This window comes from Monodelphis domestica, chromosome 4 (genome assembly GCF_027887165.1).
Source record: "Monodelphis domestica isolate mMonDom1 chromosome 4, mMonDom1.pri, whole genome shotgun sequence".
Classification (NCBI taxonomy): Eukaryota; Metazoa; Chordata; class Mammalia; order Didelphimorphia; family Didelphidae; genus Monodelphis; species Monodelphis domestica.
In genome coordinates, this window is record NC_077230.1 from 105591211 (window position 1) to 105616108 (window position 24898).

At 40.0% G+C, this 24898-nt stretch overlaps 1 protein-coding gene across 1 annotated transcript in view; it reads left to right on the top strand.

The window, feature by feature from the left end:
- Positions 1 to 5850: 5850 nt before the first annotated feature.
- AMER3 (APC membrane recruitment protein 3) overlaps positions 5851 to 24898 on the top strand; it is a 68118-nt gene continuing 49070 nt past the window's right edge. The window contains exons 1-3 of the mRNA XM_007493963.3: positions 5851 to 6268; positions 6796 to 6963; positions 20891 to 23866. Of these exons, the coding sequence (XP_007494025.2) occupies positions 20912 to 23845 (2934 nt within the window). The 5' untranslated portion in view covers positions 5851 to 6268; positions 6796 to 6963; positions 20891 to 20911 and the 3' untranslated portion in view covers positions 23846 to 23866. The remainder of the gene's footprint in view (positions 6269 to 6795; positions 6964 to 20890; positions 23867 to 24898) is intronic.

The following is a 24898-nucleotide window of genomic DNA, read 5'->3' on the forward strand; positions in this document are numbered from 1 at the left end:
GAGAGAGAGAGAGAGAGAGAGAGAGAAGAGACTTTAGAAATTATTTAGTCCATTGCTTTGGATTTATAGATGGAAAATCTGTGAGACCTTGAGAAGGGGAGTAACTTGCTGTATAACTCAAGATTGAGTAAGTAGCACAATTTGGATTTGAATCCAAATACTTTATCTAGTTTTTTTGTACTAACCAGGTTCCATTTTCATTTCCCCAGGTTGCTGAGCAAACTCTTCTCTTTTTATGCCTACTTTCCTCCTCATATGCAATTTAGGATTTGATAGAATTCAGTAAAACTCATTTTGGCCTGTCTTCCCAAACTAAAGAGGCCCAATTACAGAAGCTTAATCTAGGGAGGAAGCATTTAACCTTGACACCAGGGGCCAAATATTCGCAAATGTGTCCTCACTTTCTTTTCATGAAGGATATGATTCTTGTGTTGTGAGCTGTGGGAGCTAAAATGAAGGTGCTTCATTTAATGAGGATTGGGTCATGGGTGTACCAAAAAAGAGATGGAGATAAATTCCAGCCTACTTCCTTTCTCCCTGGAGGTCTCCTCAGCAGACTACTAATGACCTTCTATCATTGGACCATAATTCTACCTTGGGGGAACTCTCATTTATAACTGCCCCAGGAATGTTGATGAAGCAGGAACTAGGGTAAAGGGAGAGATTGTGCAATAGCAAATATATACTAGGTAAGTGAAGTGGGTCTGTGCCTCGGTTTCTTTTATTGATGAAATTAGGAGAACGACACTGATGGTATGAATAGCCCTGTGATTCAGTCAAGAAAAAATATGATTTTTAAGTCCTAAAGGTACTTTACAATCCTTCAAGGAAGACAATAAATTGGAACAAGAAAAGTAATCTGAGATGGAAACATGCAAAATAGTTAAGGGCTAGACATAGGATACTTTGTAAGGGAAGGAAAGAAAGAGTAAGAGCTCTGAGGTAAAGAGTAATTAAGCCACAAACAAAATTCAAAGGGTTACAAGAGTCAGTATGGTCCTGGGGGAAAGCCCTGGGTTTAAATCTGGGTTTTAAATCCCATGACTATGAAATCAGAATAAAAAAGGACAGTTATGACAAGGTTAATAAGTATGGGGTGCTCAGGGAGGAGTAATATCTTTGGTATGGATGGCTTGTCGTGCCCTCCTAGGGCAGCTCTCCAGCCTCTGACCCTTACCTGACACCCAGCTCTCACTTGTGGCTCCTAGTAGCTGCTAGCATGCGGCAGTGGCCACACCCCGGGCAATGGCTTCGACAGGCTGGCTAAACCTTGTGAGAGTAGCCAACGGGTCGTCGTGGACCCTTGGTGAACTAGGGCTTTGCTCACCCAGCATGTGAAGACTGCTTTGGCTGAACAGATGGAAGAAACCAATAAGAAGGTTCAACGGCTGAGATGGCGATGCAGCAAGGCATTGTGGAGTGCTTAGGGCGTGTTGGAGCACAAAAGACAACACGGCCATCTAATGCAGCTGAGGAAGTCTCCAGGTGTAATGACTTTTTGTGCCACTGGACCCAGGCTTCCAACGCCGAGAGAGTGGGACTGTCTCTGTGCATAGACTTGTCCACTTAAATCTTCATGCACAAGTGTCTTTGTGCACAAAAACACACAAAGACAATAGTCATCCTCGGTTACCGAGAGACTACTACTACTAATAAGAAATAGATTAATCACCTAAGAAAGGAAATAAGACAATAGAGGAAAACTTTGATAAAGATTGGAGGGTGGAGGAAAAAAGAGTCTCTGCTCAGGTCTTGCAATGGAGCAGCTCTAGGCAATCAGGAGACTGTTAAGATATTGGATGTTTGGGGAATGAGAGGGAAAAGGTGTTTAGAGGATGTAGAAAGAAGGAATGAGAGCATGAGAAGTTGCTAAAACATGCTGATTCTATTTCTACAAAATCTCTCATATCCACTCCCTTCCTTATGTTCACATAGCCATCATCATAGTTCAAACCTTCACTACCTCTCATCTAGATATTGCAACAGCTGCTTTGTCTTCCTTTTTAATACCCTTAACTTCTGACTTAGAATTGATACTAAGTATTGGTTCAAGGCAGAAGAATGGTAAGGACTAGGCAAGTGGGGTTAAGTGACTTATTCAGGAACACACAGTTAGGAAAAGTCTGAGGCCAGATTTAAACCGAGTTCTTTATGACTCCAGACCTGGTGCTCTATCCATTGTGCCACCTAGCTGCCCCTGATTGATTCGTTGAGCATATCCATTGACTTTTACCATATTTAACTGATTAATGAATTAATTTATACTTGCTTAGGAAGCTTCCAGCTGCCCATAGGATAAAGTTAGTATAAATTCTTTTGTTTGGTCTTTAAAGCTCTTCACAATTTGACTGACCTTTAAGGCTTACTACACATTATTGTCCTTCACATATTTCATTTTCAAGAATATTGGCCCATACATGAAAATTTTCCCTTCTGTCTCTATGTTTTTTCAGAGGCTGAATGTACGTGTTGCCTAAATGTACTCTCCTCATCTCAACTTCATGGAATGTATTGCTTCTTTCAAGGCTCAATGTAAGTGACACTTCCTATACATGGTTTTTCTTGATATCCCTCTGATATTATTTTTATATGTTTTATGTTTATTTACCTATGTTCATGTTTTCTTGCCTCTGCTTCCCAATAGTATGTAAGCTTCTTGTAGACAAGCACTATTTAACTTATTTATTTATTTTTATAGATACTGGGGTTAGATGGATTTATGATCCCATTGTTTCAGTAGTATTCTCCTAAAAGATAGGGCACAATATATCCATTCCTCCTTATCTGGTGTATCTTTTCATGTTTTTTCAACAGTCTGCCACAGCAATCCATCTACATTTTGGAGGCTTTCCTTACTTTCTCCTAAACACCAAGAGAATAGAATGGAACACTCTGACTATCTGATATCCCTCCATCTTGCCCATTGTCATGACAAGCCTAACTTTTCTTCTTATCATATAATTAATTAATGTGATTATTTATTCATTTTTTATTTGGAGTTCCTTGTTTGTTATATATAACAGCTTGTTCACACCCATCATGCATTTTGCCACTTCCCTCTGTATGATGTTCATCTTTAATTTTACCTCTTGTTGCCAAATAGCAACACCAATAAAATGTTAACAATGTAAGACTGGCCTTTGCATTGAAGAGAAATTTGAAGTCAGTAAGAGATCTTTGCAACTTCCTAAAGCAATCTAGCTCAGTCTCCTTTCCAACTCTGGAACCAGCTCATTGTCTCTCAGTACTGTCTGTCCCAGATTTACATCAGACAAACTCATTAGGTTTGCATGTTGAAATCTAGGCAATAGACATTTTTCATCCATTTGGTCTTTACTGTGTGGATGGGAAAAACAAACTCCTCTGAGTGATTATAGATCTCTTTTGGGAGGTTCCATGGTGTCCTAAGGCTAGATTCAATCAGTACAATATCATTTGCAAACAGGAACATTTGGAAGACCTAAACATCCACAAGTAATCCTTCCTTCAGCTTGGACTCTGCACTTACCATATCACCATAACAGTGAATACCTTTGGTAAGCAAATATCTTTCTGTTTTGCCTCACCTGATGTTTATTATCAGAGGTTCATTGAACAGGATTTTGTTTGTTTTATCTTCTGAGGAATCCTGAATGATCTTGATATATGAATGTAGAGGTAGGATAGAACCTACAGGGCAATGTTTAGCTTTTCTGAATCAAATGTTTTATTTTTTAAATAAACAATAAATATATTTTATTTTGGATATTTTTCAATTAACTGTGAGATGGTAAAGATATGGTCCATTGTTAAGTGCCAAATGTGAAAATCTACTTATTCCTTAATCTCTCATTGAGAATGACCTTAATTTGTGTATATATCTATATACACTGTATAGGTAGGAAAGTAGGCATAAGGTCTAATAGGTGTTCTTTGTCACTTTCTCCCCCAATATTAATAAGGTCTGACATTTTTTCCCAGACTTTTGAAATTTTCTCCTTCAAATACTTTATGTATCAATCCTTCAATTCCCTTATAAATTTATTTTCTCTAGCATGGAACTCCTCTCACTATATACCCTTGGAACAGTCTAGCTGCTTTTTCTGTCTTTGCTCTCTTTAGTGTCATTTCCACCTCCTTTATAGGCATCCCAGAGACAATAATGTCAGAACCAACAAGTGTAGTGGTTCTATTAGCCTTACTGGAGAACACATCTGAAATAGTTTTGGAAGTCTTTTTCATCCTTGAATGCCTTTGAGATGCTTTTGCTTAGTTGGATATCTTGTCAAGATTTCTTTAAACTAATTTTACCCTTATTGCTTATTTTTGTTTTAGAGATGATACTGCTCATAATCATCTATTATTCTTCTTTGCAAGATTTTACATATAAATTTATTTTTTAACCCAGTGCTGCCATTGGCAGCCATCTCTACATTTGAACAGGTAAGTCAGATCATAAGATCACAGGATTATAGACTAGAACTAGAAATTAGCTGATTAAGCTGCTTTCTGGGCTCTTTTGTCCTCTTTATTTTCAAAATTAAATTTGTTAAAGTTGTGATTGAAATTAAAAGAGTTGCTGTTTGTCTCTCTCTTTACATAGGAACTTCCCCATTCCCACCTTTTACCACATTTTTATTGAGGTCAAGAAACCTCAGAATTATGTTGATTGGATTTGGAAGATCTGACCAAGTCATTCACTACATTTCTCTACAACTTCTGAGCAATTGATGTTGTTGTATAATATGCAACATTTAAATGTTAATTTCATATAACATTTATATATTTATTTTATGATATAATTTATTTATATCTATACACATTTATAATTTAATAAATAATTTCTTATAAATAATAATTTATATAACATTTTAATATTAAAATAGTCTTTTTTTTCCAAAAACTTTTTGTTAGTACTGTCTAGTAGGTAGTAGGTATTTAATAAAAGCTTATTGGAATGCGAGTGAAAAGATATTAAAGCCAACTTTACGGTTTTGCTGAGGTAGATATGAGTCAGCCTCTTTCTTCATAAGTCTGGCATTTGTATCTGATAATTAGCCTGTTCTAGCTAAATCCTCTCTGAGGGACATTGGTGGAGGACATATTTGTCTGGAATTAACAGGATTGATTTCTGGTCTTAGCTATGGCACTAACTTTGTGTAAAACCATGACCAAGTCACTTCCCCTCCCTCATTGGTAAAATTAGGGAGGATAAAAATGAGATGATTTCTGAGGTTTCTTCCAGTTTTAACATTTTACTAAATTTTTGCTTCCAGAGTAATGTGGCCTAGTGAGCAGAACAAGAAAATTCTTCTCATCTCAGCCTGGAATTCACAGTTTAACATAATTGGGTCATACATTGTCTCTCCAATTTTTTATTCATGTAATCTATCAATCCAAACAGATCCCAAGTCTTCCATGAAGCCTACTAGGATTAATACAACCCATATTAATTTCTATTTTTCCTGAAAGCCTCATGCACTCATTCCAAATATTCCCTTGGACTCATATCTTTACTATGTAATTTTGGCTCACCCCAGTATATTTTGAGGCACTTAAGAGCACCTTATTACTTTTCTTTTGTCTCCTTTCAGTTTGCCTGACACAAGGCTGGGCACTTGGTAGATGCTCAGTAAAGACTTTTGGGAGAGGGATATCTTTAACTTAACAAGTGTGCCTCCAGATAGGAAAAGGAAACAAAATGCTTGCAGGATTTTCTTTTCTTTGGGTAAAAACAGTTCCTTTTCTCTAAAATGAGGTCTTTTCACTCCCCCTATTCCTCACTATTTCCCCTAACTTAGTAAGGGAATAAATAGGTTAAGTTTTGCTACTTTGTTCAGACAGCCCCTTTAAGAGACTGCTGTTTGAGTTCCTGAGCTTGAATCAGGGGCAGATTTGAAAAAAATAATATGGTGCTCATCCAGTCTCCTTAGAAGGTTTGTGCATATGTCTGACTGGCAGTAGTATCCTTGATCCCTCAAGGGATTCTTGGCAGTCAGACAGAGTTGAGAGATCACGCATCGTTCCCACAGCAAGTTTCCTCTCCAAACTGAAGTGTGGGTCTGGGGTTGGAGATTGACAAACTGATGGAAGGAGGGGGAGGGGGCAAAAGAGAAGAGGAAGAGAAAAGGTGATAGGAGAGGAACAGCTGTAGTTGATACAGCTCTGTTGGATTCTGAAATTTGCCACAAGAATCTGGGATCAAAGAAGACTCCGAACTTTAGCAGTGCTGCAGAAAGAGATACATAAATAGAGCACTCTTTTTATTTCCGTGAATGACCACCAAATGGTGAGTTGGATTCTTTTGGTTTTCTGTAAAGGAATTCCACTGAATGGTCATTTATCTCTTGCAAAAGATTGCATCACTTTGTTTATTATTGTTAGTGCAGAATTATTTACTTCTTTCTTGTAATGACAGCATTCCCCCTTTCTTCTCCTCCCCTCTCCCCAATACCCACCCCCATCCCTACCGTACTCCACCATCTGATTGGATGTAGAGCCTTCTCTGACAGCAAAACCAGCGAGAAGAGCCCCTGTGCTTAACCCTTCCCTGCCTGCCACAAGAGACTGCTGCAGGTCCCAGCCTTCATCCACCACTCGTTGGCAATCCATCACAGAAGCAGTGTCCGCCCCAGTTTAGCTATATGTTAGAGGCAGGAGCTCCGGCCAGGCAAAAGAACTTCAAAGCTTAGGGCTGGTTCTCTTGGGAAGGGAAAGTGGGCCAGGCGGGGCGGGCACTGGGCAGGTTTTCCTGTTCATGGAGTTCCTTTTCAGCAATAAATCCTTCTTTCCTCTATATCTTTTCGTTGGCTGCAGAGCTGCCTGGAATTCTGGGGGCTGCGGGGATGGCGAATCCCTTTGGCGAGGACCTGGAGGTAGGAGCTGGCCGTTGTGCTGAACTGAAGGGCTCGCTGGGGGAAACGTCGTCGTCTGCGTCCTCTTGCCTGGCGGCCTGCCTCCCATTGCCCGGGCTACCCCAGAGCTGTAAGTAGTCGGCTTCTCCATTCCTTTTCTCCCTCACTCCCGGCAAGGCACTGACACTAGCAGGCGTGCTGGCAATTATACCTGCCGAGAACAGCTGGATGGGTTTTGTTTAAGAATCAGCCCACAGCTGGGGGGAGAAGCATTTAGATCTCCAATGTGTACATTCTGGCCCTCTCCATTCCCTTCGGGATGACTTGTTCCATACCCTTCTTCTCCGAGGCCTCCCCTACCCCCCAACACCCGCCCAATTTTCCAAAGCCTTTTCTCTAGGCATGTTACAGACTTGGAGAATGTTTAGCATTGTTTCTTTGGAACCTCTAGTGTGGCCACAATAGTTTGTCAGTGGGGGTAAGTGTGTGTGTATGTTTGTGTGTTTGTGTGTATTTTTGTATGTGAAAATCATCAGAAGCAGTTGTCTAGGGAAATTGAGAAAGGCAATCTTGGTGAGGCTGCTGTTTTCTAGCTCTTTAAATTCTCTCCATATTCTACAGGTTAGTAATTCAGGGAATATATTCACAGCTTTCATATTCTTCTCTGAGGGAAGTCAGTAACATAGAGGATTGCTTTTTTAAACAGATCCACACTCCTCAGATGAGTCCTTTGTCTCCATTCTGCGCATCTTGCTTTAAGAAATGGAACTGTGTTTCATCATTCTGTAGGCAGGGCTGGCCATTCTCCCAAGATTTGGGGGTGGGAGAGGGGAGGGAGTCATTATTGATTTATACATTGAGGGCTTGGAGGCTTTCTTGACATGATGAAATTTCTGCCCCTCCCCAAAACTGACCTGGCTTGCTTTGGAAGCCTATGACCAAGCTGGGGTGAATTGAAAGCTTTTGTTCTTAGTGTAGCTCCACTTTGAAAGGCAATGGGCTGCATTTTTCTGCTCTCTGACAAGTAATCTTCATTAATTCTTTCATTTCCCTCAGTTTTTTCTCATTTAATGTCATTCATTATAATTATCTTACAAAAACATGAACTAAAAGCCTTCCTTGTTCAATATGTCTGTGCCTGAAACATTTTCTCTTGCACTGCCAATAGAAAAACTTGGTTATTTTGTGGGTTTACTTTAGAAAGTACTCCTTGATGTTTGTTTTTCATACCACTTGATTGCAGCCCAGGTGAAAGCAAAACATTAATTTAGTTCATTTGGTGGTGGTGGAGAGGAAGACCCAAATCTATTTAAATGGTGGAAGTGAAGCAATTGACCTGGAATTTGAAATTAAGTAGACAAAACAACCTGGCAGAATGATGCAATCTATGCATTTATTAAGCAATTGGCAAAGTTGAGAATTTAACTATGTACATATCATGGTGTTTCAGTGTTTCAAAGATATTATTAGGATGTAATAAATCTAAACTTTGTCCATGGTTTTAAAAGTTTCAGAATCTCAAATCTTGTTCAGGAGTCTCAGTTTCACTGATATCTGGTAAGGCTGTTCTGAAATAATAATACTTCTCAGCTTACTCAGCAAGGATTTATACAATGTGCACCGAGTGGTCAGCCCAATATTAGGCACTATGGAGCATCCAGAAGAAGACTATTTCTTCCCTGAAAAATTGATAATCTTGTCCATGAAATAAGGCTTACATAAATGGAATGGTTAACTAAGTTAAACCAAACCAAACAAGGCAGTATATGATAAATGCTATAGACAATGTGCTGAATTCAAAGGAAGAAGAAATAGACATATGATTTATAGTTGGGGAGATCAGTTTCCCTGTTTCATTCAGTGTTGGTTCTTGGAAATCTTTGTCCATGGAGGACATAGAGATTAATATTAGTAACTAAAGGATATGGTATTTTTTGTGCCTCTCTTTATAGATAGAGCCAATGTGACCATTGGATGGTCACCAGAGAGATGATGAAAGAGAACATGAATTGATTCTGCATTTTCCCTTGAGATTTCATCATGTATTGTGAATTCTTAGTCATTTGGTATGGCTGGGCAGCAGGGGCTTCTGGGTAATCAAGGAATTTGATTAATAGATTTACCACTTATAACATAAATAGCTGTAATTGTCAAATAATTAGAATGTAATAAAGCCCATTAAAATCAAACTCAATGAAACATAATCTAATCTTTAATCAGGACCTCTGAAAGCAGTTCATAGCCTTTCAGAGCCCACGAATTAGCATCTTGAACATCAGTTATCATTCTGTTAGAGGTATGTAAGAAAAGTGCCTGATTAATTTGGAATTTCTGTTGACCAGATTATAAAATGCCAGACGACCAAGAGTTTAACTTAATTTCCAATTACATTATAGAATCATACCCTCTTTGAGCTTGAAGAGACTTCAGATATCATAGATTTTGGAGTGTAAAGGATGTTTGAGGTTATCTAGTTGATAGTAGAGAAAAGGAAATGAAGGCACAAGAGTTGGAATTAGAATTTAAGTTACATAACTCTCCGGTGAGTTTCTTAAGATTCTTCTGCTTGTATATCAGATTATATTGATTATATAAAGCCCCAAGATACTGCAGAGCCTTATGGAAGGGATTTGCAACCATTCAAAGGAATTTGGCCTGTCCATCCACATAGGACAAACCAAATGGATGGATGAATGCTATCTGTAGCCCAGATTTCAACCTGCATCTGAATGGACACTATAGAGTTTGTCCAACATCCTACAGGTCCCTGGCACTGTCACCTGACCTACTAATGTAATTTAAAGATCCTTTGGTCTTTCCATCTGTCCTGTAGCTGTACTTTTTAAAAAAATGTGTTGCCTTTACCACTTATAGTGTGAACTCCTCAAGAGCCTATACTTTCTTGTTTCCATTTGAATCCCCAGAGTTTAGGATTCCCTAGTGTTTGGAACGTAAGTGCTTGATAAATGCTTTTTCACTCATTAATTCATTTTGTTTATGTGGGACATATAGTACAGTACAACATGGGACAATGTATTTGGGCCAGGCTTAAAAAGGAAAAGAGCAGACTTTATTGCTTTTGGGAAGTTGCAAAGCATTTTAATTGACTCTAAGTTTCTGATAACAATAAAGGCCCATCTCTTCAATACAAACATTATATTAACATTGCTGTTTGCCAATGAGACCTAGATTAGGTCTTTAAGAATTGAAGATGAGCATCACCCAGAGGGAAATGGAAAAGGAAACAATAGAGTTGAGAAGGCTTCAATATGTTACTAAAGAAGAACTCTAAATAAGAATAGAAATAAAGGATGTCCTCAAGGAATTGTATAATAGAAAGAGAAGATGGACTAGACTTGTGAATGAGGAATAAGAGCCAGCCGGCCAGAGTGCCCCATTGATACCCTTGTGATGTCAGTAGAAAGTAAGGAAAGCCTTTAACATATTGAGTGGACCTTTTGTGTTGTACACTTGGGAGGACATTGATGAAAGTCACTTAGGATGGGCAGGTATGGATGAGCTGCTATTTGCAACATTGGAGGGAACTCCAAATTGACACAATCACAAATCCATTTGAGGGGCAGCTACAGTGGCTCAGTGGCTAGAGCTCCAGGCCTCCACATAGGAGGTCCTGGGTTAAAAATCTGGCCTCAGACACTTCCTAGTTATGCCTCCTAGGCAAGTCACTTAGTTTCAATTGCCTAACCCTTGCTGATCTTCTGCCATGGAACAGATCTTAGTATCAATTCTAACATGGAAGGTGAGGATTAAAAAAAAAAAAGGTAATTTTCAGGCCAGTGCTTTTCCCACTTCCTGCATCATGTTTCGAATAGTCTAAATAATTCACCACAAAAAGAAATGAATTCTCCTAATGTCCCTATGAAATAGATAGTGAGTAACCACAAATATCACTCTCTTCCTTTTGCATATGTACAAACTGAGACCAAATAAATTGTTCATAGTGCCAGAGTGTTCAATGGGAGAAGCCTGTCTTTGGACCAAGCTCTTATGATTTCATATCTGGCCAAAGGAGGTCGGGGGAGAAGTGAATAAATTTATTCAGTAGGGATGGTGATAAGATAGCACTCACTGTGCCCAAAGGACAACCTGATGTTTAAGACTCTGCTGGGTTTCAGAAAACTTACTCCTACAGTGGTTATATTTCTCAGCTCAGAGACACATGTGCTTTCCTATAATACTCTTGATTTTATGTTCCATTGCTTAGGAGAATAATAATAATAAATAAATAAACAAAAATGTCTGACATCGTATTTAAGTTTGGGAAAGCACTTTACATATATATATATATATATATGATCTCATTTGATCTTCAGGTAATTCTGTGAAGTACATACATGTATTATTATCTCCATATCTCCATTGCACAGATAAGGAAATTTAGGTATGAGAAATGGGAAGGGGAGAGAAAGGGAATAAGCATTTAGATTGCATCTACTATGTGCGAGAGAGGTGCTATATAAATGCCAGAGTAGGTGTTAAGTACTTTACAAATATATTCATATTTCATCCTCACAATTCAGTGAGGTAGCTGTGATTATTATCCTCATTTTATAGTTAAGGAAACTGAGGCAGACATAGCTTAAGTGGTTTGTCCTGTATCACACAATTAGCAAATGTCTGAGGCTGGATTTAAACTCAGGTCTTTCTGACTCCAGGTCCAGAGCTTTATCTCCTGCACCACATGGTTACTTCACATGGAGAATCTTGCCCAAAGTCTCTCTGATTCCAAATTTAGTGCTCTTTCTAATCTCAAGATAAGTATTGTCTTACAGAGAGACAATTGAGGTCTCTCTACTGGAGACTTTTACTAGGGAATTATTAGGGAATTTAAGATCCCACGTTGTATCGCCTCTGGCTATCATCTGACATTAATGTCTATATTCTCTTTAGTTGTTCTGTTGGTATGTGGTGGTTACATGCTACTAAATCAATGGTAAATTCAGTTGGCAAGAAAATGATTTGGATTGGTTATTTGGTGTTGTTTTAGCAAACATAAAAAACCTACCAAACACCTGTCAGTGTGGTTGAAAGTTTTGCTATTCTGATCCATTGTTGGCATCATGGTGACACAGTTCCTGGTTCCATTGTCTTTGTATGTTCCCTAGGAAGCTAGGTAGTATAATATATAGAACACTGGGCTTAGAATCAGGAAGACTTGAGTTCAAACCCAGAGTCAGACATCAGTGGTGTGACCTTAGAAAAATCACTTAACCTTTGTCTGCTTCAGTTTCCTCATCTGTAAAGTGAGAGTAATAATAGCACCCACCTCTCAGTATTGTTGTAAGGCTAAAATGAGATATTTATAAAGTGCGTTGTAAACTTTAAAGCATCGTGCTATTAGTAATTAGTAAATGCTAGGTATTGTTATTGTTGTATCTGTTGCCTAAGAAATACTCTCAGCTACAATCTCATGGATAGTTTCCCTTTGCTCACTTGAAATGTTTCTATTTGCTCAATTTGCTTCCACAGACATTCTAAAATACTTCTATTCACCCAGTCATTACTAATCCCTGTGGACCAGGCACCAGAATAGGGAAAAAAAGGGGGAAAATGTTGTCTTGACTTCAAGGAACTTAAAGTATATCTGGGAAACCAAGAATAACACAGAATATCATTAGGTCCTAATATGTACAGATAGAGTGGAGACATCTTGTACTGGCTCAAGATAGATGATTGTTAAATTTTCAATGAGCATTTATAACTTGGAAATGGCAAATGTTACATAGTGAGGCTTGATTTTTTTTTTGATTGTAGAGACTAAAGAAAGTGATAGAGAAAATGTTAATTATACAGATTAAAAAAAAGTGAAAATGTGTCATTCATCAATAGATTCCATCCACCTCCCTAGAGCTGGTTGTTAAACATTGCCTACCATATTTCTATGTAGGAAAAGTCAGTGGGAGCCATTTGGAAAGGTTTCATGGAGGAGTTGGTCTCTGAAGAATAATTAAAATTTAGATAGTTAGGAGAGAGGGAGTCACCCCAGATGGAAGCATAGTATTATAGAAAGAATACTGAATTTGAGGTCAGATCTGGGTTTGAGTGAATCCTGATTTTTAATACATATATGCTGAATGAACTCTGGCAAAATATTTCCCTTTTAAGGACCCTAGCTTTGTCATATGCAAACTATGGTCAGAAATAGATGATTTTTAAGTTTCAGATCTGACATCCTGTGATTTCTTGATAATAAGAATGAAAATGTGTACAGGTTGGAATAAATCAAGGAGTATAGGGAACACTATAATCCAGGTTAGAGTAGAGGGTGTGTCAGAATAGTGAAAGATAAGCATGTTAAGTAGGATAGAGTTAAGGTATACATGGCCCTGAATGCCAGGCTGAAGACTCTAGCCTTGACTGGAGGAGCCAGGAGATGCTCATTTGTTTCATGAGTAGAGCTGTGACTAGCAATTTTATGTCCTGGGACAGTGGTACAAACATGTCTTCAGTTCATTTGGAAAGGAGCATTGCAAAGACATAGGCTACCTCAAGACTAATGTTAGGAAAGCAGGAACTGAATTAGGGGCAGGTTAGAGAAGAGCTCCTTTGAGGGGTGGAGGGGGTGTCCTCAGCTTATTTTTTAGGGGAAAAGGGGCTTTGGATCAATGATTTCACTAGTATAGGGAACTGTGGGTGAGAGAATTCCTTCTATCAATGCAGACTGGCAACTTTTTTGCACTTTACAGTCTGAGAATTGCCTGAGGCATTGAGAGATTAGATGATTTGTTAATGGCCTCACAGCCAGTAAATGTTAGTCAGGACTAGAACTCAGTTCTTCCTCACTCAGAGACTAGCTTGCCATCTACTGCTACAAATTGCTTTTTGGTAGCTTCTTATTTTAACCAATTATCCCTGTGAAGCTCAGTTATTTCTATGCTAATTAAAGAGCATAAGCTCCATAGGTGCCTTCTAATTTTTGGCACACTGGGACAGTGTGCTTAAGTAACACTTAATCATCTTCTTTTGCTTTTCTCTTGTGCCTTCATAGCTCTGCTCATGAGTAGCAAAGTATTCTAATGATAGTGACTGACTACTAATTTCCTTTTCTGAGCAGCTGACGTTAGGGAAATGGGAGACCTTCCTTGATCCTCAATATATGAACTGAAGTGGAAATACAATCCTCAGACAGGAAAAGAAAGAGGGAGATGGTCATTTGTGATTTTATAGAAGGAGAGCAGGTAGGGGTTGTTGGACAGAAAAGGTGGAATTTTTGAGCTCTGATTTAATATTTCTCTCTCTCTCTCTCTCTCTCTCTCTCTCTCTCTCTCTCTCTCTCTCTCTCTCTCTCTCTCTCTCTCTCTCTCTCTCTCTCTCTCTCCTTCTCCTCCTCCTCCTCCTCCAAGCCAAGATTTCCAGGTGTACGGATGGGGGAAGGGACGGCATATGCCCATATCTAGTCCTTAAGGAGGAGGCTATGCCAAATTGCTCCATGTGGCCCCCTGCATTTTCCAGCCCTTTCACTTTAACTTAAATGTTGCTGACTTTTCCTTGCAAGCTGATGGTCCTCAAACCCTGTGCTTGAAAAATTCAAGATAATATGGTACCTATGATGAGTTGATATGAATGTAAAATGGTTTCACATGGGCTTTAGAGAAGTCTGACAGGATGATTCTTGGAGAACTTCCAGATTGGCAGGTGACACCTGTCTGAGAACATGCCCTGCCCTTGCTGGAAAAACTGCCCATTTCCTGTCTCACAGTATGGGATTTTGGGGAAGAGGAATTCTGACCAATGGAAATAATTAGAAATTCCTGATGAGGATAGATTTCTAAACATTGCCCATAGGGCTGCCATGTATGTAGGCAGATAAAGCAGTCATGATGGAATTCGAAGGATGCTGCCAAAAGACCTCTTTGCTCCCAAATAACTCTCCTAATAGCCTGGCACAGTGCCAGGAATTCTGCTCTTCTTGCTTTGATTTCAGGCATAATTTACTGCCAGAATCTAATCTCTCTCTCTCTCTCTCTCTCTCTCTCTCTCTCTCTCTCTCTCTCTCTCTCTCTCTCTCTCTCTCTCTCTCATATCCCCCTTCTTCATACCCCATACCCCCCTTTCCCTCCCCTTTCTTTTAACCAGTCCTATAAATGTAATTTTTCCCAACAAGGAATCTCCCTCCTTCAATATAGATTAGCATTTTGATGACAATTTAGTCTTATAGATTTGCCTGGGACACTAGTTGGGTGACTTGCCTGAGGCCACACATTCCTTTTTTCCAAGGTGGAAAATAGAAATATTGGAAAAACTACCACCATTTTACCCTACATTCTTATATCAGAGCCTGGCACATTGGACGTTTAGCAAGGCCTTGAAGGGTTGGGACACAATTCATAGACCAAGGATTGCAGAATTTGGGAGTTAGAAGGTACCTCAGCCACTATCCAGTCCAACCTATAGATGTAATTCATTCCCACTCTAACCCAGCCCATAATGGATTATCCAACTTCTGCTTGAAGATCAAATACTACTTCCTCTCCAGGAAGACAGCTTATTTTTCAGGATAGTTGTAGCTCTTAAGAGGGTAGGTAGATGATACAATGTATAGAGGACTGGGCCTGGTGTCAGAAAGATCTGAATTCAAATATGACCTTAAATACTAACTTTGTGACCCTGTATAAATCACTTAAACTCTACCTCTGTTTCCTCATCCATAAAATAATCTGGAGAGAGAAATGGCAAATCACTTGAGTATTTTGCCAAGAAAACCCCAAATGGGGTCATAAAGAATCCATCATAACTGAACAACAAGAAATCATATAGAAATTTTTCCTGACATCAAGTCTAAATTCTCCTTTTTGTAACTTCTACCCATTATTCCTGATTTTTCATTCTGGGACAAAACAGGACAAATCAAATCCCTCTTCTATATGACAACCCTTTAATTACTTGCAGATAGCTATCATGTCTCCCTTGAGTATTCTCTAAGCTCGATTTGCCAAGTTCCTTTGAACATCCTTATATCAATGAACTCAAGGCCCTTCACTATCCTGGTTGTTCCACTCTGGACATTTTTCAAATCATCAATGTCCTTCTTAAATCATGATGCTGAATTGAACTGCACCTAGTACTCTGGATGAGGTTTGCCAAGTAGAGTGGGACTATCACCTCCCATTCCTGTTGCTTATGGTTCTTTTACTAAAGCCAAAGATCACATTAGCCTATTGCCATTTAGGTAATTAAATATTAAGAGCTTGGATCCTCTCAGCTGGCTCCTCTGCTAGAAAGTATCTATTAAACTAATCCATACTGATGTATTAATGACTAACAGAAGATCATGTCGCCACATTCTGGGGAATATTTCTCTTTAGACATACATTGCTGCCAACCCTAAGGAAAAACTTTATTACCCCCCCCAATTACATATAAAACAATTTTTTAAACATTCCCTTAAAAGTTTTTGAATTTCAGATTTCTGTCTTCCTTCTCACCTTCTCTCCTTCATTTCTTCCCAACCTTCCTCCCTTCCTGAGACAGTAAGCAATCCGATATAGATTTTACATGTGCAATCATGTAAAAACATTTCCCCATACTAGCCATTTTGTGTATGGGATATCAAATCACAAAAAAGAAAAGGAAGAAGAAGAAAGAAAGAGAAGGATAAAATGTTTTGGTCTACATTCAGATTGTCAGTTCTAGAAAAGGGTCTTTAATGGTGGAATTTCAGGTATCAGCTTCAGGCTGGTAGAGAAGCTATTTTAGGTCAGGAGAATGTTTTTGGTTCTCTTTACATCCCACTTGGTGGAATCCTAGTCTACTTATGACCAGGGCTGGCTTTGGCCAAGGATGATATTATCAGTACAGCTTGCTTGAGTCTGAGGGCCAACTCCTTCTCTAATGATATATTGCACATTATGATTCCCGGTCTGAGAATCAGGTCCTTGGCTTGATCCTTTCTTGCCTGTCACTGAAATCTAAGAGGCAGAAAAAACTGTATTTGACTTGTCCTAAATAGAGAAATCAATTCTGGAGAGAAAGTATTTCCCTCTGATACTTGGGCATGTTCATGCTGCTCACTAACAGTTCATTGTTCTTGGCACCTGCTAGTGGTCATTACCACTGCTAAACTTTTGTGTGTTCTCTTCTGCCTGTCGTTGATGGCCTCTCTCATTCTTTCTGACAATTCAAATCACATACATACTTAAAGACTCAGATAAAGGCCAACCTCTTCCATGAAGCCTTCCCTGACCACTCTGTCACTAATTTATCCCTTTTTTGACCCTCAATAACACTTATTGTCTATTCCATACCACTCATCACTCATGGTTTGTACTGTTATTAAGTGCTTTCTTTTTTTAAACTCTTACATTTCATTTTAGAATCAATACCAAGTATTGAGGAGCAGCTAGGTGTCTAAGTGGATTGAGAGCTAGACCTAAAGATGGGAGGTCTGGGGTTCAAATCTGGCTTCAGACCCTTCCTAACTGAGTGACCTTGGATAAGTCACTTAACCTTCATTGCCTAGCCCTTACCGCATTTCTGCCTTGGAACCAGGTACAAACACAGGAATCACAGTATTGATTCTAAGATGGAAGGTAAAGGTTATTTAAAAACTATTTGTCTTATCTTTCCAATTAGAAGTCATATGGGTAGGGATTTTTTTATTTAAAATTTTTCCAATTAACAAAAAAATGTATTTCTCTCCCTTCCTCCTCCTTTTCCCACATTGTAAAATAAGAATTGTAACAGATATGCAGAGTTAAGCAAAACAAATTTCCATACTGGCCATATTAAAAAAATATATTTTTCCATCTGTACCTTGAGGCTGTCATCTCCCTCTCAGGAGGTGAGTATCATGCTTCATCATGAGTCTATTCTGGAATTGTGGTTAGTTATTTCTTTGGTCAGAGTTCTTAAATCTTTTAAAGGTTTTTTTTTTACAAAGTTGTTATTGTATATGTTGTTCTAGTTCTGTTATTTTGATCTCTATCAGTTCATACAGGTTTTTACAAGTCTCTCCAAAACTATTTCTTTCATGATTTTTTGGTGTTATTCAACCCATTTTATTTTTTTATTTTAGTTTTTTCCCTTTATTTTTGTCATATAATTAAATTTTTTCCATATTATTCATTTTTGTAAGTGAATAATCTTATAGAACCAAAACCCCCAAACATATATTCAAATAAATAAGTGATCAATCATACTTTCATGATTTTATAGCACTATAGATTTACAATATTTTAATATACTATAATTTGTCCAGCAATTCCCCAATTGTTACATATCTATTTTGTTTCTAGTACTTTGACATCACAAAAAGTACTGCTATAAATAATTTTATCCAGAACTTGATCATTTTGGATTTAGAGTCCTAGAAGTAGTGTTGCTGTGCCAAATGTTATATATGGTTCAACAGCTTTTTGGGCATGGTTCCAAATTGTTTTTTCCAGAATATCTGGATCAGTCCACAACTCTACCAACAATGTTTTAATATGTCTGTTCTCTCAACCTCTAAAACAGTTTTGTCATTTTCCTTTTTTTGTCAACTTTGCTGATATGATCGGGGGAATCTCTGAATGATTTTTGTGTGTATTTCTTTAATTATGAGTGGTTTAGAGCATTTTTTCATGTCTTATAATAGCTTGAATTTCTTCCATGGAAAACCTATCTATTCATGTCTTTTGATCATTTACCAATTGAGGAAGGAGCAAGATTGCCCCTTTGTAGTCTTCTATTGTATTTCCTATAGCATGGCCTTATACAGGGTTAGGCTCACAGTTGTCACTTGTGATTAGGATATTTGGTTGCTGAAAACATAGGTTGTTTGAAAAATGAGAGAATGCATTCCCTTTTGCAGCAAGGATTTCTCCCTCGCTAAATACCATGGTGCTTATCCAAAGAAGATTGCTATATCTAATACGGAAGGAAAGACTATACAGTCTATGTTTCCTTTAGGTGACCCTTGCTCAGTTCCCTTAAGGTAGATATTGCCTAAGCAGATCTGGAGAGTAGCAGGAAACTCTCCCTTCCTTGGGTACATGGTGAGGATATCCCAGGAAGCCTCAGCCTTTTGCAAATTAGGATAATGAATGAGTCTACAAAATTTGATTTTGTGTTCTGGAATTCTCTGAGTCATTGTCTTAGGCAGGTAACTTTACCCTGAAGAGCTCTCTAATTATGAGAAATTTCTTTTATTAAGATGAAACCCCTTTCCGTTTATTTTCTACTTGATTTATTGGTCTTAAGCTTTGTTCTCTGAAATCAGGGACAGCTAGGTGATTCAGTGGATAGAGTTCCAGACCTGGAAACAGAAGGCCCTGGGTTCAAATATGACCTCAGATACTTCTTAGCTGTGTGACTCTGAGCGAGCCACTTAGCCCCAATTGCCTAACCTTTTCTGTTCTTCTACCTTGGAACTGATACTTAGTATTAATTCTAAGATAGAAGGTAAGGGTTTAAGGGAAAAACAGCTATGATGTTTCCTATAGGTTCTTTCTTGTTGATGCCAGATTTTTGCTCCAAATAGCACCACAATGTGCCAGTTTTATGACTATTCCACTAACCTGTCTACCAATAGCCAATAACCTCCTAATTGTCTTTTCTAATGTAATTTTGTCAGTTTTCATTCTCCTTGATCTTTAAGAAGCATTTTACACTAGGGAGCTTCCTTCTTGATAATCTCCCCATTTTTGATTTAGAATCATAGATGCTTGTATTTAGAAGGGACCTTAGTAATCATGTTATCTACTATCCCACATTATTAACGAATTCCTTCTTATAAAATTCTTGAGATTTGTAGTTGTCTGCTTCTGTTTCAACACTTCCATTGATGGGGAACTATCTCAAAAGACAACCCATTCCATTGTTGAGTAGTTCTAATTGTTAGAAAGTTCTCTTATTGAATTGAAATCCATTTCCACATTATTTCTACCCATTGGTCCTAGTTTTTGCCTCTGGAGCCACACAGTAAAACTTTAATCCCTTTCCCATATAACAACTTTTTATATCAGATATGCCTCTTCTAAATTTACTCTTATCTATGCTAAATTTTCCCAGATCCTGCCATTCATCCTTGTATGACAGAATCTAGACCCATTACCTTATTGATCAGCATCCTCTGTGAGTGATCCAATTAGTACATGTCCTTAAAATATGGTAATCAGAATTGAATATAACACAATATTCTTGAAGTTATCTAACCTGAATGGAGGAAAATGAGATTATCATCATCCTTATTCTGTACTTCTTTTTGTGAAGCCTAGAATTATATTAAAAGCAGTTCCATCACACTATTATGGCTAATTAAATTTCTCACTATTTTTTCACAAAATACTATCAAATCAGGCACTTCTAATTCCTGCTCACTGCCTTATACATTTAATGTTCCACTCTGATCATGCCACTCTTTTACTACAAATAGAAAGTCAGTGACTTCCCAATGACCATCACATAAAATACAAATTCTTGATCCTGGTATTCAAGACTATAATATGGTTTTCATCTACTTTATACTTCACCCATTCACATGCTCTGTGAACTAGCCAAACTCAACTATTATCTATTTTCTGTACTTCTCCTGTCTTTGTGTATGTTGTCCACCATGCCTAAAGTAGACTCTTCCTCCTTCCCCACCATCTCCTGTTGAAATCCTTCCTTCCTTCTTCAAGACTTAACTCAGTGTCCTTTGTGATGCCTGCACTGGCACTCCCTACCACTTGACCCAAGTATGATTGATCTCTTTAGTTTCAAATTTCTCGTTAGAAGACACTGTGCAAATGTAGATATATAGAAGGCATATTGCTCCATCACTGGATTGTAAAATCTTTGAGGTCAGCATTTGTGCCATATTCATCTTTCTTCAGATCTGATGACAGTAGTTTCTCACACATAGAAAGCTTAATAAATGTTTAATGAATGCTCTTTCCCTCTACCAATAATTTGTATTTTCTTATGTCTGCCTCAGTTTCCTTATCTGCAAAAAGGAGGTATTTGGCTTGATGATCTCAAAGGTCCTTTCCAACTCTAAGATTCTATAAGTTTGTGACTGTGATGTTTTAAAAGAACTGTCAGACCCATCTTATTCTTGTAATTTCTTTTCACAGAAGCAGTTATAAAGAGGAAGCATGGAGCTCAGAAGGGGAAAGACTTTCATCAAGTCCAGTTTGCAGATTTCCCATGAGAAACCAACAGTGGCAGAGGCTGCCCTCCGGGGTAAGGAAACTGGGCCCTTCAGGCCAAATCCAACAGGAACTGATGGAACATCCTTAGAAGAGGAGAGTCAGAAAGTAGGTCTGGCTTCTCATAAACATTACAGATTCTCCAACAAGGTGACACGTTTGGCACCTGATGAAGACTTGGGGGCTTCTTGTGGGTCTTCTTACAAACTGGTGCGGAAGAGCAAGACTCATGATTGTGTGATGGGGGCAGAGAAGCCTGTAGGGAGGCTGGTCAACAGTATTAGCTTTTCTGGTCTGGGAAGTCACCTGGGAGCCCATAGTAGGAAAGCTCCAGTGGCCAGTCCTAGCCCATCCAGTTGCAGTGGTCAGCAAATGATTGATTATCGTCACTTTGTGCCCCAAATGCCCTTTGTGCCAGCTGTGGCTAAGAGCATTCCCAGGAAGAGGATTTCTCTGAAGAGATCTAAGAAGGGGTTCCGGGACATATTCCATATTAAGAAGAACAAGTCAGAGAATCTAGCTATGCTGTTGGGGAAAGGCAAAAACCTGCCATCTCCAGAAGGTGAGAGTGAAATGTCTGGAAGGCTAGGCAAACCTGGGGAGACATTGGCTGCTGATAGCTTGGCTCAGGACTTGTCTGACAGTGAGATACAGTCTGACTCCTCTTATGACTACTGTGGGGCCTTGTGTGAAGATGTGGCTTCCCTTAAGAGCTTTGACTCTCTGACTGGCTGTGGGGAGATTTTTGCTGATGAGGTATCAGCTTCACTGGAGCTGGAGGGCAGCCAGGAGATTCTGACCCGGAGGCCAAGAGCCAGAGAGAACACATCTGCTATGGGCTCTTTCCAGGGTGGGATAGAACAGCTGGCCTCACCAGCTCAGAATGAGGCCACTGACTTTGCCAAGTTCTGGGACAATATCAACTGGTCCGTGAGGCGACACCAAAGTGCGTTGTTTGATCACAAGCCAGAGGGCTCCAAACCTAGTGATGCTGGAAAGCCCAAATATGAACCAGTCATGCTGGCTGATCTTCCATTATCTCCTGGTGGTGACCCTGACAGCTCCAAAAATAGCTCCATTGACACTGGAACCCCAAAGAGTGAGCATCAGGAATCCACCTCCACCAGCGATGAAGGTTATTATGATTCTTTTTCCCCAGGCCTAGAGGATGATGGAAAGGAGGCCCAAAGCCCAGGAGTGCCCAGTGGCCGATTTCCTCGGGATAGCTATAGTGGTGATGCCCTTTATGAGCTCTTCTATGACCCCAGTGAAGCCAAAATCAGCCCCATCCTGGATGACGACCTGTGTGTATCAGAGAATCTCTCTGAGCAGGCAGTGGAAATTCCCCTGTCCATCTACAGTTTCCATGTAGGAGCTGAGGAGAACTTGGCTCCTCAGCCAACTCTGGACATCATCAGCCAGAGTTTCCTGCACAGCACTTGGAAGGGGAAAGAGTGCCTCTTGAAGTTGTGTGACACAGAGCTCTCCCTCACTATGGGCATTATCAACTGGCTCCGCAGGAACCCTGAACTTGTTTCCCCCTCGGATCAGGCCCAGACCCTGTCATCTCCAATAAAGGAAAGTGGGGACCCTCTTGCCTGCTTGGGCCTCCCATTAGGCCAAGAAACAGGGGAAACTACGATTCCTGTGGGGTCCAGGAATGAGGACTCAAGTGAGAAGGAAAGCAACAAGCCAGAACTCCTGTGTCACTCAGAAGGAGTGACCAACAGGAGTCATTCTAACCATGGAAAACATAGAGAAGCACCTCAAAGAGAAGATAGTTCTCCTGGGCCCCCAGATGAGGGATATAAATGTGCCTCAGATGGGGGAAGATCCTGGATGGCTATGATGCCTCATCCAGCAGCTGGTGGATGGCAGATGTACATGCCTGAGAAGGAAATGGTTTCCCATGAGAGGGGGACACTAGGGGAGTCCCCTTCGGCCACTGGAGAGTCATCAAAAGAGCTTCCTCCTCATCCCTCACAGCTATCCACAGAAAAAGGAAAAGGTCAGTCTTCATCAGAGCCTTCCTCTCTGCCAATAGAGATGGAAGAAGTCACTCTGACAGATGCCTTGGATGAACACAGAGTCCTGAGTCCCTCTCTCTGTCCCAGCACCAATGAAAAACCAAGTCAACCCTTGAACCTAAGATGCTTCCGAAGCCAGTCCAGCCCTGGCCTTAAGAGAGGTGAACCTGACATTGTGCCAGTTTTGGAGAGCTGCATGGCGCAGGTGGCATCCTTGAAGATTAGCTATGAAAACAAACCTCTAGCTGAGTGGTGCCTCAGGAAGGAAGAGGGCAGTACTCTGTGTAAGAGACAGAAGGTCGGGAGCCACTGTGTCTTGCTACAAAATGAATGCAATCGCAACCCTCCCAACTCTGGATATCCCTTTCTTTCTCCAACTGGGAAGCTTCAAGAAGTGGGCCACTGTGTGCCCACAAGCCCCAACCAGGGACCAGGTCCCTGGCATAGTCAGAAAAGCCAGACGAGTTTCTTGAACCGCACGAGTCAAGTCTCATCAAATAAGATCAACTTTGAATATGCCCAACTGAATGGTCAAGCCCTTTCCTACATCCAGGACCTTCACCTCCAGCTCAGCCCTGGAGACCCTTCTGTTGCCACACAGGAGGTCCAGCCAAAATTTATACCTCTCTTTGCCTCCAGTGACTCAGTTGGGCCAGGAGCCTTCCCTCAGGCTTCTTGCGCGGGTAGCAGCTCTCCACAAAACCTGTGCCCATGTTCCGATATAAAGATACCTGGTCCTACCTCTGGGAGCCCCCTGGAATGCCACCACAATCTTCTGAGCCGTGTTGGGGCCCTCCCCTGTCATGCCGAGGTGATGGCTGCCAGCCCGGCCATGGCTGAGACCAACCTGTGAGAGCCTCTCTAGTGGAAGGAGGTGAGTTTTTGTAACTAAGTTAGGGAAGCAACCTAAAACCAATAAAAGGAACCAGTGTTTACTACTGTCCCTTGTCTCTGGAGGGAGGGCTAGGCAGAAGATAAGACTATTCTGGCTATTGCCTTGGGATGAATGCAAGTTAGGGAGCTTTCTGGAAACTTCTAAATGTGTCAATGGATATACTTTCTCATGAAGATATTTTAAATGAGTTGGGAAGGGAGGAAATGAACTTTTCTTTTAAAAAGCCTTTACTTTCCATCTTAGGCAGAAGAATGATAAGGGTTAGGCAATGGGGGTTAAGTGACTTGCCCAGGGTCACACAGCTGGGAAGTGTCTGAGGCTAGATTTGAACCCAGGACCTCCCATCCCTAGGCCTGGCTCTCAATCCACTGAGCTACCCAGCTGCCCCTGGAAATAAGCATTTTAAAAGTACTTATTATGTGCCAGGCATGTGTTAAGTGCTTGCCATGTTCTTTGATCTTCACAGTAATCCTATGAGATAGGTGATATGATTATTCCCATTTTTCAGGTGAGGAAACTAAGGCAAACAGAAGTTCATTGAGTTGTCCACTTGAGGGTGAAGAATATATAGGAAAATTATCTGTGGAATGAACCTTTGGTGGTATTTATTTTTGGCATTGACCATCATATTTGTCTTCCCTTAGTTGCCACCCTGGGTCCCAGTGCAGCCATCAACTAGCCCCTGAAGAATCAGGCCCTTCCTATTGCCTCAGTTTACCATATGCTAGTAATAAGCATTTCTCTTCCCAATAGTTTTCAGAGTAGCATGTGAACACTGAGTGAGAGGGGGCTGGCATAACGAGGACAAGGATGGAGCATAGAAAAGAGTCTGGGACTGGTGAGAGACAAATTTCACCAACTTTCCAGAGTCTTGGCCCTGTTTCAACCTGTGATTTTGCAGAACAAATTCAGTTTGGATGATGTCATTGCAGACAATTGCTTGCAGGGAGCCGGATATAGAAACAGAGAAATGAGGGGGTGGTGCCTAATTGCAATTGAGAAGTTGGCTTC